Genomic DNA, 14826 nt, shown 5'->3' on the forward strand with positions numbered 1-14826 from the left:
GTTTATGGCTCCAAGTCGTAGTAAGATTTGCTTCACTGGGGCCAGCTCAGTTGAAACTAGCATGGGGCTAGTTTTCACTGTTTCAGTAGGAAATAGTCTTTGATTTCTGAATCTCCAAGAAATAGAAGGACACACTTTTTCAAAAATGATTTCCTATGAGTATCGAATCTTGTTCTTGTAAACCTATCTCTTTTCTATAGAGGATCCACTGTTTAAATCCTTTTGATTCAAATTGGCAATCTGTGTTACTTAGCATGATTAAGAGGGAAATAACTCAGTGTATGAGATTAAACACTACAGTGGATTTATGTATATGTGTATATATATAAAAAACATGAGGCCGGGTGCAGTGACTCACACCTGTAATCCCAGCACTTTGGGAGGCTGAGGTGGACGGGTCACCCGGGGTCAGGAGCTCGAGAGCAGTCTGACCAACAGGGTGAAACCCCGTCTCTACTAAAAATATAAAAATTAGCTGGGCATGGTGGCGGGCACCTGTAATCCCAGCTACTTGGGAGGCTGAGGCAGGAGAATCTCTTGAACCCGGGAGGCGTAGGTTGCAGTGAGCTGAGATCGTGCCACTGCACTCCAGCCTGGGCGACAAGAGTGATACTCCGTTTCAAAAAAAAAGAACATGAACTTAATCTTTTATAACTATAATAGTAATAGGTGTATGTATTAACCTAACTGCACCCTTATGGAAAAATGACAGAAAGAATTGAAATAATAGTAGATGTATTCTAACTAGCCTTTTAGGTTATTTAGAATCTTAGACCTGATGTGAAAATAGTAAAATTTCTATTAAAAGAACTTAATTCACCTTGTAGCCATTACAAAATTGTGTTGGTGAATAATATTTAAGAATATGGGAAAAGACTCATAATGTAATGTTAAATTAAGAAACAGGATACAAATGTGCATGTAGTATAATTTTGCTTAAATATATATTATGTATGCATGTGTAAAGAAAAAGGCAGAATACACATTCTTATCTAACAGTGGTAATGGGATTATGATTATTTTTGCATTCTGTATTTTCCAGATTTAAAAAAATAACTTTTATAATTTGAAAAAGGATTAAAACATTTTTAATAGCATAGTGGCATTCAAAGATTGACTAATGACTTTGCTGTCTTTTTCAAATGCAGTTAAATATTTTATTTTTCTCTTACTATATATATGAAAGAGCTTACATTTTTGTCTCAATGTCAAGCTCTTTTTAAAATTGAGTCTCTTTTAATCGTAATGAGTGATTTATGAGTTCTGATTCTAAGTGAAAGAAAACTCTGTGATTGATTGGCCTCTTAGTATGCCTCCATTACAAGTGAATTTCAAGTTTTCCATGGCATTTATAGGTACCACCATTTTTTAGCACTTATGGAGAAAAATCGAATCGTTAGTGAGAGTTTGGTTGGAGGTTGGTACTTTTATTTTGAGCCTGTAGTCTTTTAAAGTGAATTCGAGTCAGCTTAAAGATGAGCTGAATCCTTTGTTCTGATCAGGGATGTCCAAAGCAACATGCGACGTGGAATCGCACTTCTCTGAGCCTCGCTTACGAAGACCAGTTGTGATACGTGTGTGTGTTTTTGAAAAATTGGATGCTGTACAGATATAGAGCATTTAAAAGTATTATAAACCTAAAACATTTTTCTCTTTTCGTGTTATCTACCTAGAGGATCAACGTAAGACCTTGCAGGAAGCAAGTAGGTAGACTTTTTAAACTCTGAGCATTCATAAGAGAATAAAGGTACTCGTTTGTCTTCTACAATTTGTTTAGTATTTCAGGTATATAGATATAAATGTGTCTTAGATTTTTTACTATTACAACATTTTGTGGTTCTGATTCTTTATTAAAGAAATTGGTAATGGAACCATTCTTTTTTTGAAGGCAAGGTCTCACTCTGTCCCCAAGGCTGGAGTACAGTGGCATGATTATAGTAATCTCAAACTCCTGGGGTCAAGTGACCCTCCCACCTCAGCCTCCCTAGTAGCTGGGACCACGGGCACATGCCACCACACCTGGCTAATATTTGAAGTTTTAGTAGAAATGGGGTCTCACTATGTTGTCCAGTCTGGTCTCAAACTCTGGGCTCAAGTGATCCCCCTTGCGTCGGTCTCTCACAGTTTTGGGATTACAGGAATGAGCCACTGTACTTGGCCAACAGTTGATTTTATAACCATAGATTGTGTTCCAGATTTATGGGTTCAGATTGAAATGTTGATTCTTGTTTGGACTAGAAAACTTATACTTAGGAAGGATAGTTATTGGTTATCTTAGTGGTTATAGTGGAGGCAAGAGGACAGGAAGACGCCTGTATCCTGGTTGGTAAAATGTCAGGGAAACGAACCTATTGGTAAGCAACTGAGATTCGGACGCTGGCTTTTAAACCGTTAGAGGGAAAAACAAAATATTTAGTGAGAGTTTTGTGGAGGACTGAGATTCGGACGCTGGCTTTTAAGCCATTGGGGGAAAAACAAAATATTTAGTGAGAGTTTTGTGGAGGACTGAGATTCGGACGCTGGCTTTTAAGCCATTAGGGGGAAAAACAAAATATTTAGAGTTTTGTGGAGAACTGAGATCCGGACGCTGGCTTTTAAGCCGTTAGAGGGAAAAACAAAATATTTAGTGAGAGTTTTGTGGAGAACTGAGATTCGGACGCTGGCTTTTAAGCCGTTAGAGGGAAAAACAAAATATTTAGTGAGAGTTTTGTGGAGAACTGAGATCGGAACGCTGGCTTTTAAGCCGTTAGAGGGAAAACAAAATATTTAGTGAGAGTTTTGTGGAGGAAAGTGATAGGATTGACTTTCTTGGGCTTTCCAAATGTAACCGTCTTGATGTGTGCAAAGAATGATTTAATTTTGCTTTCATCACCTCAGTGATGCGTGGGTAAAGCTGTAAGCAGGCCTCCACTTCTCTTATGATTCAATAGGAGAGCATAGACCATTGCTTGAAAACTACAGAATTATAGAAAGAAACCCTGTTTCGTTACAGTGACTGCAGATGAGCTGTGGAAAGGCGCTTTAGCGGAGAGTGGTGCCGGATCAAGAAAAGGAAGAGGCAAAAGAACTAAAAAGAGGAAAAGAAAGGATCTGAACAGGGGTCAGATCATTGGTGAAGGTAAACTTGTTTTTAAAAATAGCTGAAGTGCTTTTTAAGTTTCTTACCCTAGATTTTATAGATATTTTACAGACTAGAAGCATCAAAACATTTCTCATGAAGGGCACTAGGATCTATGGTTTTAGAATTCAACCCGTTGACTTACTCATTGCCCCAGGATTCTGGGAGAGGAAAATCCCATAGAAATGGATTTATTCATTCAGCAAGCATTCAGTGTCCCTATGTGTCAACTCCTGTAGCAGTGCCTGCCCTCAAGCAGGTTGTAATCAGTGGTAAAACAGAGACTAAATGGAGAGTTGGCGAATATTCCCTGCAAAGGGAAGACAGTAAATGTTGTTGGCTTTGTGAGTTACATAGTCTGTTTTGCAACCGCTCAGCTCTGCTGTTGTAGCACAGAAACAGCCACAGACAACACACAGTCGAATAGGTATCGCTATGTACCAGTATAACGTCATGTACAAAAACAAGCCACGAACTGAGTTGGCCTGTGGGCCTTTGTTTGTTGCCACCTAGAACACATGAATGTTTATACTCATGCTTTTGGAAGAGTAAAAATAGTGTAGTGTACTTCAGTCAGCCCATCTTGTACTGTGCTTGCTGCCAAACTGTCTTTGATAGTAACGGCCTTCAGGGATAAAGAAAACACCTGGCACCACACTTCCAGCATCGCGTGTCTACATAGATGTTTTTCTTTATTGTATCTTATTTTTTTAACACTTTTTTTAAATTATAAGGATCATGTATGTATACTTTCTCAGTAAAAAATGTAAAGATTATAGAGAAACATGAAGTCCCCCTGGATGCTTCTTCTACCTTCTTCAATCCTGTTGTCTCCCTCAAGGAAACCACTGGCCTCATATTGGTGTGTTTCCTTCAGTTTTTTAATACATAAATGCCTAAAAAGGTATTTACTAAATTTTAGTTATTTATACATAAATACCCAAAAAGATTAATGCAAAAGGTATTATGTGTTAATTTTTTATTAATTTTTACATAAATACCTAAAAACAAACAGGTATCTTCTTTTTTAAAAAAAATTTAGATTATATCACATGGTACATGCTGTCTTACAGTTTACTTTTTTCACTCCATTATAGGTCTTGGAAATCATTCCACATCAGAACCTAGAGCGATACCTTGTTCTTTTGATTTAGTGCAGGGCGTTTCCTCTGCTGGAGACACTGTGGTTCATTTAACCAGTCCATAATTGCTGGACATTTAGATAACTTGCATTTCTTCTCTTTGCAAATAATGTTTCAGTGGACGTCCTCGTCCAAGCATCCATATGCCTTGTACCTATATGTGAGTGTTTCTCTAGGTAATACCATGAAGTAGATGTAAAATTGTGATTGTGCCAAGTGGCCTACCAAGTTAATAATGTTAGCTGAAGCTCCAGTGAACAGTGTGTCATCATTATCTGTACATGCATTGCCTGACGTTTTAACACTTGACAAATGAGTACTTTAAAAAAATTATTATTTGTATTTTTAAACCTTCAGGGCATTACGGTTTTCTGTGGCCTGGTCTGAATGTCCCTCTTATGAAAAATGGAGCAGTGCAGACCATCGCCCAAAGAAGCAAGGAAGAGCAGAAGAAGGTGGAGGCCGACATGATCCAGCAGAGAGAAGAGTGGGACCGAAAGAAGAAGATAAAGGTTAAACGCGAGCGAGGATGGAGTGGAAGCTCCTGGGGAGGCGTCAGTCTTGGCCCCCCTGACCCTGGCCCCAATGGAGGTAGCAGACTCCTGGTTTTGTTTGCCTTTGTGACAGAGTGCTTGTAGTTTAGAATTTCCTTGAAGTGGTGTTATTATTTGTCTGTTCGTACTACCTTTTTCCAAAAAGATTTGAACATCTTTGAAATAACATATTACATTAATATCCCAACTGTATTTTGTGGAGTGCAGAAGTATTCCACTAACAGGATAGAAAGCACTGGGTTCCTGGTGTTTATCATGTACCTTCTCAGATCCTTAAATGTGGGGATGTGCCCTGTGGACCTGCAGGAGCTGCCTGTAGGATACACTGTTTCCAAAACACAGGTGGCCACAGGGGCGCCAGTGGAGCAGCGTGGCTTGGGAATGCTGTTTCTGTCTAGAAATCTGGAAAGCAGATAGTTGTCATGTTAACCCTGGAAAAGCACACATGAAGCAAAAATTGAAAATACTTAGGCCAAATTTGAAAACAAAGTTTCCCTCCGTCCTCCTTGAGTATGTAAAGCAGTAAACATCATCCAAGAGACGTGTTCTTGTCAATGAGTGGAGAAGAAGAAATAGTTAAGAGTTTCGCTGCTTTCTTAAGAAGTTTGGCTTAAAGAGGAGGGGAGAGATTGAGAAATTCCAAGGACCATGCTTCGAACTGATCAAAATGCTTCAGTCAGGAGGATGAAGGTATGGGGGGGAGAGAACAAAATCCGTGAACCAAGTCCCTAACGACGGCCCAGATCCGGAGTCTGGAGAAATGGCTTCACTTGTTCACAGAAGGAAGGGCAGGGTGCAGGATCAGGTGAGCCTGTGGGATTGTAGTGGAAAGGTAGGTGGGGATGTTGCGTGATGTGGCCGCAGTTGGTCTGTGAGGAAGAGGTGGAATCATCTGCGGAGAGTGAGGTGGGGGCATTGATGATTTTGGCCTCCAGATTGTTTCTTTATGAAAAGGTAGAATATCTGAAACTGGCTTCAAAATTATCCAACGGAGTGAGAGTTGAGCAGAGTTTAGAGGAAAGAAGATTGGCTGTGAGTTGATGCGTGTGGAAGCTGACTAATGTATATGTAAAGCTTTCTGCTGTTCTATTTTTGTTTGATTGAAATTGTCTGTGATAAAAATATTAAAAAAACAAAAGAATGTAGAGAGTCTCTGAAATGGCTGCGGTGGTGAACGGAGAGAGACCGAATTGAAAGTACATAAAGGCCAGCTGGCAGCAGGGAGGACTTGATGGAACTGGGGTCCATGGATTTTTAGCGGGCCCTGTGTGTGCATACTTTGACTTCTTTCCAGCTGCACCTAGCAGGTCAGGAGTGGCCAGAGAGCTGCATGGATTCAGGCCTTGCTAGTGTGGTGGAGAGAGCAAAGGGTGAAGGGGTTGGGGGCATCACAAGGTCTGGTGGAAATGATGGACTGTGGTGTCTTGGTCGACGGGGAGAGGCTGCAAAGATGGAGGAAAGCAGGAGGGAGAGCAGGGATCCAGGGTCTGGAGGGGCCAGGAACTGATGAGAGGCAGTTGGACGGGGAGGAGGATGCAGGTGGGGAGATCAGTGACTGAGTTATGAACTTACTGGTGGAGTGGTCTGTAGTGATGAGGGGCGACTGGGGCGTGGCCTTGAGAGTGGGACCAAAAGATCTGAGATTCTTTCTCCCTGAAAGGTCTGTGATGGTGCCTGTGTTGAAAATGCTTTCCTGTTAGTTGTGTACACACATTTCATCTGTATCCCTGTTTCTTTTCTCCCTGCAGAAACATACGAGGATTTTGATACCAGGGTACTTGAGGTAGGCATGCAGAATTAAATACCTGGTTAAGCCTTTGGAGAGGTTGGGGTGGTTGGGGCAGGGACAGGGCAAGAGGAATTGTAAGGGATGGCGTTGGATGCGTGACTATTTCTGACACACAGCTGATCTGGGGAAGGAAATTATGCAACTTTAATTTCAGTTACTTGACACTGGCTCTTCTGACTACCACCCTCTTTTTTCTGGGGGGCTACCATTGAGGTCTCATGATAAGGTGATATTGTTAACTACAGGATTTGGAGATGAGGTTTAAATTTTCTCCCTCCTAAGGCTAAAGTAGCTTTGGGAGTCTATGTTCGAATATAAACCAGCTGTATCTAGCACTCTGTGCGGGAAGCTGGGATTGCGGGGAGCCCTGGGCAGGGTGGAAAGCCTAGAATTGTGGTGCATGTCTGGTTCTTGATGGGAAAATGGTCTCTGAGTTGCTCACGGGCCCTTGAAACTGAAGCCTGTGTCAGGTAAGCTATTGTCACTCTCTGGAGCAGTCTCTAAAATAGTCAGCTTCCCTTTGAGCTGGCACTGAACGCTCAATGTTAAATACTATGTGGAATAGTCATTTATGGAGTGTGTGATTGAGCCTCTGATTATCTGTATTGTTTCCTCAATATCAATTGCATTGTAGGATTTAAAATGTTAACACATATTATGTCTTTGGTATTCCCACTTACAGCTTTTGGAAGTTAATCTCTTTGAATAATTCGTATATATGTGGGTGATTTTCTGTAAGATCCATGGAGGTGGATTCAAGCTCCCTTTTCTTTTAACCCTGTTTTATGGGATAAGAGACAGCTATGCACCAGGGAGCCAGCTGCCACGTAAGCAGTTTAGTTAACAGTTCAGTAGTTCCTGGCCTTTTTTGGGGTTTTTTTTTGGGGAGGGACGGAGTCTGGCTCTTGTCACCCAGGCTGGAATGCAGTGGTGCTATCTCAGCTCACTGCAAGCTCCACCTCCCGGGTTCACACCATTCTCCTGCCTCAGCCTCCCAAGCAGCTGGGACTACAGGCTCCCGCCACCACGCCTGGCTAATTTTTTGTATTTTTAGTAGAGACGCGGTTCCACCGTGTTAACCAGGATGGTCTCGATCTCCTGACCTCGTGATCCGCCCGCCTCGGCCTCCCAAAGTGCTGGGATTACAGGTGTGAGCCACCGCGCCCAGCTGTTCCTGGCCTTTTAAATACATGAGAAAAAAATACATGGAGTAAGCCGGTATTTCCAAATATGCTAATCGTTAGCATAGACGCCAGTCCTGTGCTGGTTATGTCTATACACTGCACGTCATAATTTCTAAGGTGCATATTTTCCTCACATTTTATCATCTCTGACATTAGAATGCATCTTATAATCAGTGATAAATTACATCAAAGTTTGACAGCAACTTTTTTCTTTCTTGTGATGCATTCATTGAGATAGGGTGTGTCGAGATGTATAATGTGAAATACCTTTAAAGGTTTTCTCAGTTGAAGCTTCTCATAAGCCTGTGGAATGAAGAGAAAGTCTCGTTTCTGTTTTCTTCCTGTAACAGTCCAGGAGGAGGTTCCATCTGGAGAAAGGCTGCCGTGCTCAGGAGCTGGAGGATGGTGCGCCTGTGTCTGTGTGCGCCTGTTCACCGTGTATGCCTGCAAGGAAGGCGGCTTCCTCCCTTTCCCTCCTTCACATTTTCTTAATGTGCAATATTTATGAGACATTTTGCCTTTTAGGTAAGAAATGTTTTCAATATGACAGCGAAAGAGGGAAGAAAGAAATCGGTCCGTGTCCTGGTGGCTGTGGGGAACGGAAAAGGAGCTGCAGGTGAATGGGGAGTGGTGGCTGCACAGTGGCAGTGGTATGCAGGGACAGGCGTGACACGCAGGGACAAGCGTGGCATGGGGCCGTGCTGTGGAGCCCGTGGGCTCATACTGCTGGCCAGACTTTTTCTGCTGATTAAACCTTTTAGTGGTTTGAGTTCACAAAGCTTGTGGTAAGCCCATGACTTCCCCTAGAAAAGAGAGAATAGACTCTACTATACTTGCCTTTTCCTCTGAGAAAAAGGAATATTATAAAAGGCTGAAGACATTTTATTATGTGTAATAGTGGAAAATTAGGGAGAAAAACACTAAATGTTTGATAGGGTCAGGGTTATAAAAACAGTGTAGCCATACAGTGTAATATTCTGTATCCATTAAAGAATTATGGGAAATTACTTATAATGCTAAGTTAAAAGAACACAAAAGCTTTATATAAGACCATATCAAATCCTAGTTTTTGTTTTTTTTTTTTAAGTATATTTATATGCCAAGAAAAGACTGGAAAACTATACACTGTTAAGGTTAATAGTGTTTACTCCAATTAGTAGGTTTGCTGATGATTTAAATTTTCTCCTGTGTATAGTTACCATAGTGGACACTTGTTTTTGAAATGTATTCATGTCTTTTGAAGGAAAGGAACACAGGAAAATGGCCTCGTTAGCCCATACTGACATTTTCAAAACAAAAGTAATACATGTATATAGTATGTGGCCAAAGGAAACCAGGCCTTACAGCTACTTTTGTAATTTTCCTAAATTTTATGTTCATATTATTATCACATATCTTTAAAAAAATTTACACAAAGGAATCACATTATAGCCATAATTTTGCACCTTGATTTTCTTAGTATTATATTCAGAGATATTAATACTCAGATTAACATAAACATTCTCCTTGATTCTCTGTACTGTTTGCAAAGTGTTCCATTGTCCATGAATAATTTTTGTAACCTTTTCCCTGTTGCTGAATATTTATGTTGTTTCCAAATTTTTACTAATTATAAAAAACAGTATGGTTCATGTATATGTAATTTGTTTTACTGCTGCAAGTATATCAATAGGGGAAATTTCTTGCAGTGAAATTGCTGCCCCAAGGTTATACATATTTTAAGTGTTGATAAATATTGCTAGATTGCCTCCCCACAAAAGGTTACATCAATGTCTGTGTTCCTCTACACCATCTCACCCTTGCCAGCTTCGGGTATCATCAAACCTTACTGATGGTCAGTATGATCTGTGAAACAAATCTCTCAGTTTTGACTTTTATTTTATTTTTTTTTTTTGAGAGACGGAGTCTCGCTCTGTCGCCTAGGCTGGAGTGCAGTGGCGCAATCTCGGCTCACTGTAAGCTCCGCCTCCCGGGTTCACGCCATTCTCCCGCCTCAGCCTCCCGAGTAGCTGGGACTACAGGCGCCCGCCACCACGCCCGGCTAATTTTTTGTATTTTTAGTAGAGACGGGGTTTCACCGTGTTAGCCAGGATGGCCTCGATCTCCTGACCTCATGATCCGCCCGTCTCAGCCTCCCAAAGTGCTGGCATTACAGGCTTGAGCCACCATGCCCGGCTGACTTTTATTTTTTAAAGTGAGAGCTGGAACACCCTTTTACATGTTTATTGGCTGTTGTTATTTCCTTTTTGAGATCTGTTCGTTTATGTGCTTTGCTCATTTTTCTATTGGGTGGTTATTATTTTCCTTATTGAATGGTATAAGCTCTTCATAAGTTAAGGACATTACCTCTTTGTTAGTCAAATATTTTGACTTAGGTTTTAATTTTTTTCCACACAGAAGTTTTAAGCTCTGTGGCAAATTTATCAGTCTTGTATCACTACTGGGTTATAAATATTAGTTACCACTTCGGGTTTGTGTCTTGCTTAGAAAGCCTCATTTGAAGATTATAAATGTCAGTAAGTTTCCCCGTATTTTCCTCTAGGATTCCGTGGTTTAGTTTGTTTTGTTTAAACCAGGAACTGGCATTCGCAGCCTCTTTTGTCCCATAGCTCAGAGGTCCCATGTGTCTTATGGAACAGTGTTGTTTTATGTTATTTTCCCATGTATGATTTAAAAACAAAGCACGTTGTTCAAAACAAAATACAGTGGCAGCAAATAATGGCAGTGTCTCTGTAACGGCTGGTAAATTGTATTTCCTAGTGAAGTGTTCAGAAACTAAAGTCATTAATTTGGTTTCCTGGTTAATTAAAATGTGGATTCCATTTGAAGTTCCATTGAAATCATGGTTTTACTCTCTAGCAGTGGATGTTTTTTCCCACCCTTTCTGATATTTTTTCCTTCCTGAGACAGGGTCTTGCTGTGTCACCCAGCATGGAGTGCAGTCGCACCATCACGGCTCACTGCAGTCTCAACCTTCTGAGCTCAAGTGATCCCGCGACCTCAGCCTCTTGAGTAGCAAGGATTACAGGCACCTACCACTATGCCTGGGTAATTTTTGTATTTTTGGTAGAGACAGGGTCTCACTATGTTGCCCAGGCTCATTGTGAACTCCTGAGCTCCAGCAATCTGTCCATCTTGGCCTCCCAAAGTGCTGGGGTTATAGGCGTAAACCACCGCACCTGGCCCCTTTCTGATTATTTTAATCTATCTTTAAATGTCCAAAGTGATTTGCCTAATTAATTTAGAATATATTTAATTTTTTAAAAATTAAGTGTATTTTATCTATCTATTTTTAAAAGGTGGCGTCTAACCTTGGGTTTTATAAATACATCTAAGTTTGTTATTTCCAGGATGCTTCAGAACAGATCTCTGTAACCTCATGCTTTGTTATTGTTAGCTTTTTTGTTCTGGTTTTGTTTTGAGACAGGGTATTGCTTTATCTGGAGTGCAGTGGCGCAGTCATAGCTCACTGTACCCTCAAACTCCTAAACTCAAGTAATCCTCCCACCTCATCCTCCTGAGTATTTGGGACCACAGTCACGCACCAACATGCGTGGCAAATTTTTTAAATTTTGTTTTTAATAGAGACAAAGCCTTGCTGTGTTGCTCAGACTGGTTTCAAACTCCTGGGCTCAAGCGATCGTCCCACCTCAGGCTCCTAAACTGCTGAGATTACGGATGTGAGTCATCACACCAGCCTGTTACTGGTTTTATATAGCAAGTCTTTTGTGGGTGGTAGAAAGATGAAGTGCTATGAAATATTGTAGGAGCAGAAACTTGAAATGTGGCAAAAACCACGTGGGCCAAATTTCTGTCTCTTTTCTTATTTTTGCTTTTTTGTTTAAAGGTTTTGCTATTGGGAAAGCCACTGATCGGATGGACGCTTTCAGGAAAGTATGTGCGTTTTTTTCCTTTGTCGACACTTAGTAAAAGATTAGTAAGTTATATGCTGGACACGGTGGGAACCACAAAGCAATAATAATTTGTCCCAAAACCTTCCCATGAGGCTTGCTGTCAAGGGTTAATTAGCTCGTAAAAATCAGTTTCAGAAGTACTTATATTCCTTTGCACCATTTTTTTAAATCAGATTTTTAATTGCCTAGCCAAGTTATGAGACAATTGTGAAAGTTTGAACACTGACAGAATGTTTGAAGATACTAAGGAATTGTTAATTTTTTTTTTTTTTTTTTTTTTTTTGAGATGTTGCCTCACTCTTGTCCAGGCTGGGGTGCAATGATGTAATCTCGGCTCACTGCAACTTCCGCCTCCTGAGTTCAAGCGATTCTCCTGCCTCAACCTCCCAAGTAGCTGGGATTATAGGTGCCCACCACCAGGCCCGGCTAATTTTTGTATTTTTGGTAGAGATGGGGTTTCTCCATGTTGGTCAGACTGGTCTCGAATTCCTGACCTCGAGTGATTGGCCTGCCTCGGCCTCCCAAAGTGCTGGGATTATAGATGTGAGCCACCATGCCTAGCCAGGAATTATTGTTAATTTTTTTAGGGGTGATACCGATATTGTGGTTAAGAGTTTTAAAAAATAAGTCCTTATATTTTAGAAGTATATACTAACCTTTTTGCATAAGTGAATTTTTAGTAATGAAACATTTTTAAAGGTATTTTTGGAATCCTTGAAAAGATGTGAATTTCAACAATAGATTTAAGAAAAACATTTTCCTTCTTTCAGGCAAAGAACAGAGCAGTTCACCGTTTGCATTATATAGAACGATATGAAGACCATACAAGTGAGTGTTAATCTATTTTTTTTTAAAATTTGCAGGATTACATTTGTTAAAATATGTGTGGTAATATATCTCTATTAATATCTTTGTGTTTCTCTCTTACTACACTCTTACAAATATATGAAGTGTGAAAACAAATCTAAGAAGGTTACTAAAGTGAATGAAATCAGAGTTTACCATTTATCTTCGGTCAGTATGTGCTGGCTGTTGAGGCTAGTATAAATTGCTTTGCGATATTTGCAAGGCTTATTAAAGCCACACACTTAATCCTTCTGTGTTTATGTTTTTACCCTCCAGTATTCCATGATATTTCATTAAGATTTAAAAGGACGCGTATCAGGATGAAGAAACAACCCAAAGGTAACTTTAAAACTCTTCCCATTTGTCGATGATAAAGCAGAGAAATTATAACAGGTCTATCCTCTCCTCTATTTTTGTTCATCTTTAGTTGAACTCATCTTGGAAACACCAAAATGTAAAGGCTTATGTTAGGTTTAAGAACGATGAGGCTTTTGGAGAAATAAGAATAGTCAAGGCACATAGGCTCCTGTGAGCACAGGCCTGTTCCAGAAAAAATTTACATGGGGAGAGCACATTGGAAACAGGAAATAGCACCTGAGCGAGTGGTAGGGTTTGGAGGAGTGGGAACATGAGTTCCTCACAGAGAATTCATTGATGCCTTTAGGTGTTTCTGTTCTGACTTACTCAGGTCCAGGTGTTTACTGCTCATCACATTCTGATTGGATGCCTTCTGTGAGCTGGGTGCTATGCTGGGCACTAGGGATGCTGCAGAGATGGCCTTTCCTGTTTTGTGGACAAGCAGGCAGGCAGACAGAGTTCAGGGTCATGGGCTAGGGCAGTCATGCCTAGTGGTCTCTGAGTGTAGAATTCTTGAACCTTCTGATTTGCATTTTACTGATTATATAAAATCAGTAAAAAATAATTTTATATAATTTTTGGTATTTAAATCTCAAAAAGTTTGAGTCAGAAGAGATAAAACGTTAAATTTTCATATCGAAGCTTCCAATACAACTTTGCTAGAGCCGTGGCTTGGAAATAAATCAGGGGAAAAAACCCCTCAAATACAGAATCAGTTGTGTTAATGCACCAGAACTTGCCTTCTGCTTTAAAGCCATAATTAATGATTTAAGTGCTGGATAAAAACCACGTATTTTGTCTTTAGAAAAGGTGTTAAGTGGACTTCAAGGTTTAGATCTGTGCTGTCCCATACAGCGGCCACTAGTCACTAGCCGGCCTGGCTATTGAGCACTTAACATGTGGCTATTGGTATGTGCTCTAATTGTCAAATACACACCAGAATTCAAAGACCTAGTACAAAACAAGAATATAAAATCTCAAAAATATTATTGCATTGATTACATTTTAAATGATAATGTTTAGACATGTTGGGTTAATAAAACACATCACTAAATAAACTTTTTAAAAAAAACTTGAAAAAATGTATCTATGAGAACATTTAAAATTACGTATGTGGCTTCTGCCTATGGCTTGGATCATACTTATGTTGGGCAGCATGGTTTAGACATTTATATCTGAATGATTTTTAAATGACTGCTACAATTTTTATTTGAAAAATAATTTCTCTGGCAAGGTCCCCATATGTTTATGTATTATATTCATGTTTTCTTTTCTTTTTTTTAATACTTTAAGTTCTAGGGTACATGTGCACAACGTGCAGGTTTGTTACATGTGTATCCATGTGCCGTGTTGGTGTGCTGCACCCATTAACTCATCATTTACATTAGGTATATCTCCTAATGCTGTCCCTCCCCCTCCCCCCACCCCACAACAGGCCCCAGTGTGAGATGTTCTCCACCCTGTCTCCAAGTGATCTCATTGTTCAGTTCCCACCTATGAGTGAGAACATGTGGTGTTTGGTTTTCTGTCCTTGCAACAGTTTGCTCAGAATGATGGTTTCCAGCTTCATCCATGTCCCTACAAAGGACATGAACTTATCCATTTTTATGGCTGCATAGTATTCCATGGTGTATATGTGCCACGGTTTCTGAATCCAGTCTGTCATTGATGGACATTTGGGTTGGTTCCAAGTCTTTGCTATTGTGAATAGTGCCGCAATAAACATACGTGTGCATGTTTAGAGTAGCATGATTTATAATCCTTTGGGTATATACTCTGTAATGGGAAGGCTGGGTCAAATGGTATTTCTAGTTCTAGATCCTTGAGGAATCGCCACACTGTCTTCCACAATGGTTGAACTCTCTTTTTTTGTTGTGTCTCTGCCAGGCTTTGGTATCAGGATGATGCTGGCCTCATAAAAT

General features: G+C 40.2%; 1 protein-coding gene across 1 annotated transcript in view; it reads left to right on the top strand.

Annotated features, from left to right (window-relative positions):
• MRPS5 (mitochondrial ribosomal protein S5) overlaps positions 1-14826 on the top strand; it is a 33434-nt gene that overhangs the window by 10138 nt on the left and 8470 nt on the right. Inside the window, exons 5-11 of the mRNA XM_011969690.1 lie at positions 2993-3118; positions 4618-4851; positions 6563-6597; positions 8313-8403; positions 11635-11681; positions 12472-12529; positions 12824-12886. Coding sequence (XP_011825080.1) covers positions 2993-3118; positions 4618-4851; positions 6563-6597; positions 8313-8403; positions 11635-11681; positions 12472-12529; positions 12824-12886 — 654 coding nt within the window. The remainder of the gene's footprint in view (positions 1-2992; positions 3119-4617; positions 4852-6562; positions 6598-8312; positions 8404-11634; positions 11682-12471; positions 12530-12823; positions 12887-14826) is intronic.

The sequence above is a fragment of the Mandrillus leucophaeus genome, unplaced genomic scaffold (genome assembly GCF_000951045.1).
Source record: "Mandrillus leucophaeus isolate KB7577 unplaced genomic scaffold, Mleu.le_1.0 Scaffold9, whole genome shotgun sequence".
Lineage (NCBI taxonomy): Eukaryota > Metazoa > Chordata > Mammalia > Primates > Cercopithecidae > Mandrillus > Mandrillus leucophaeus.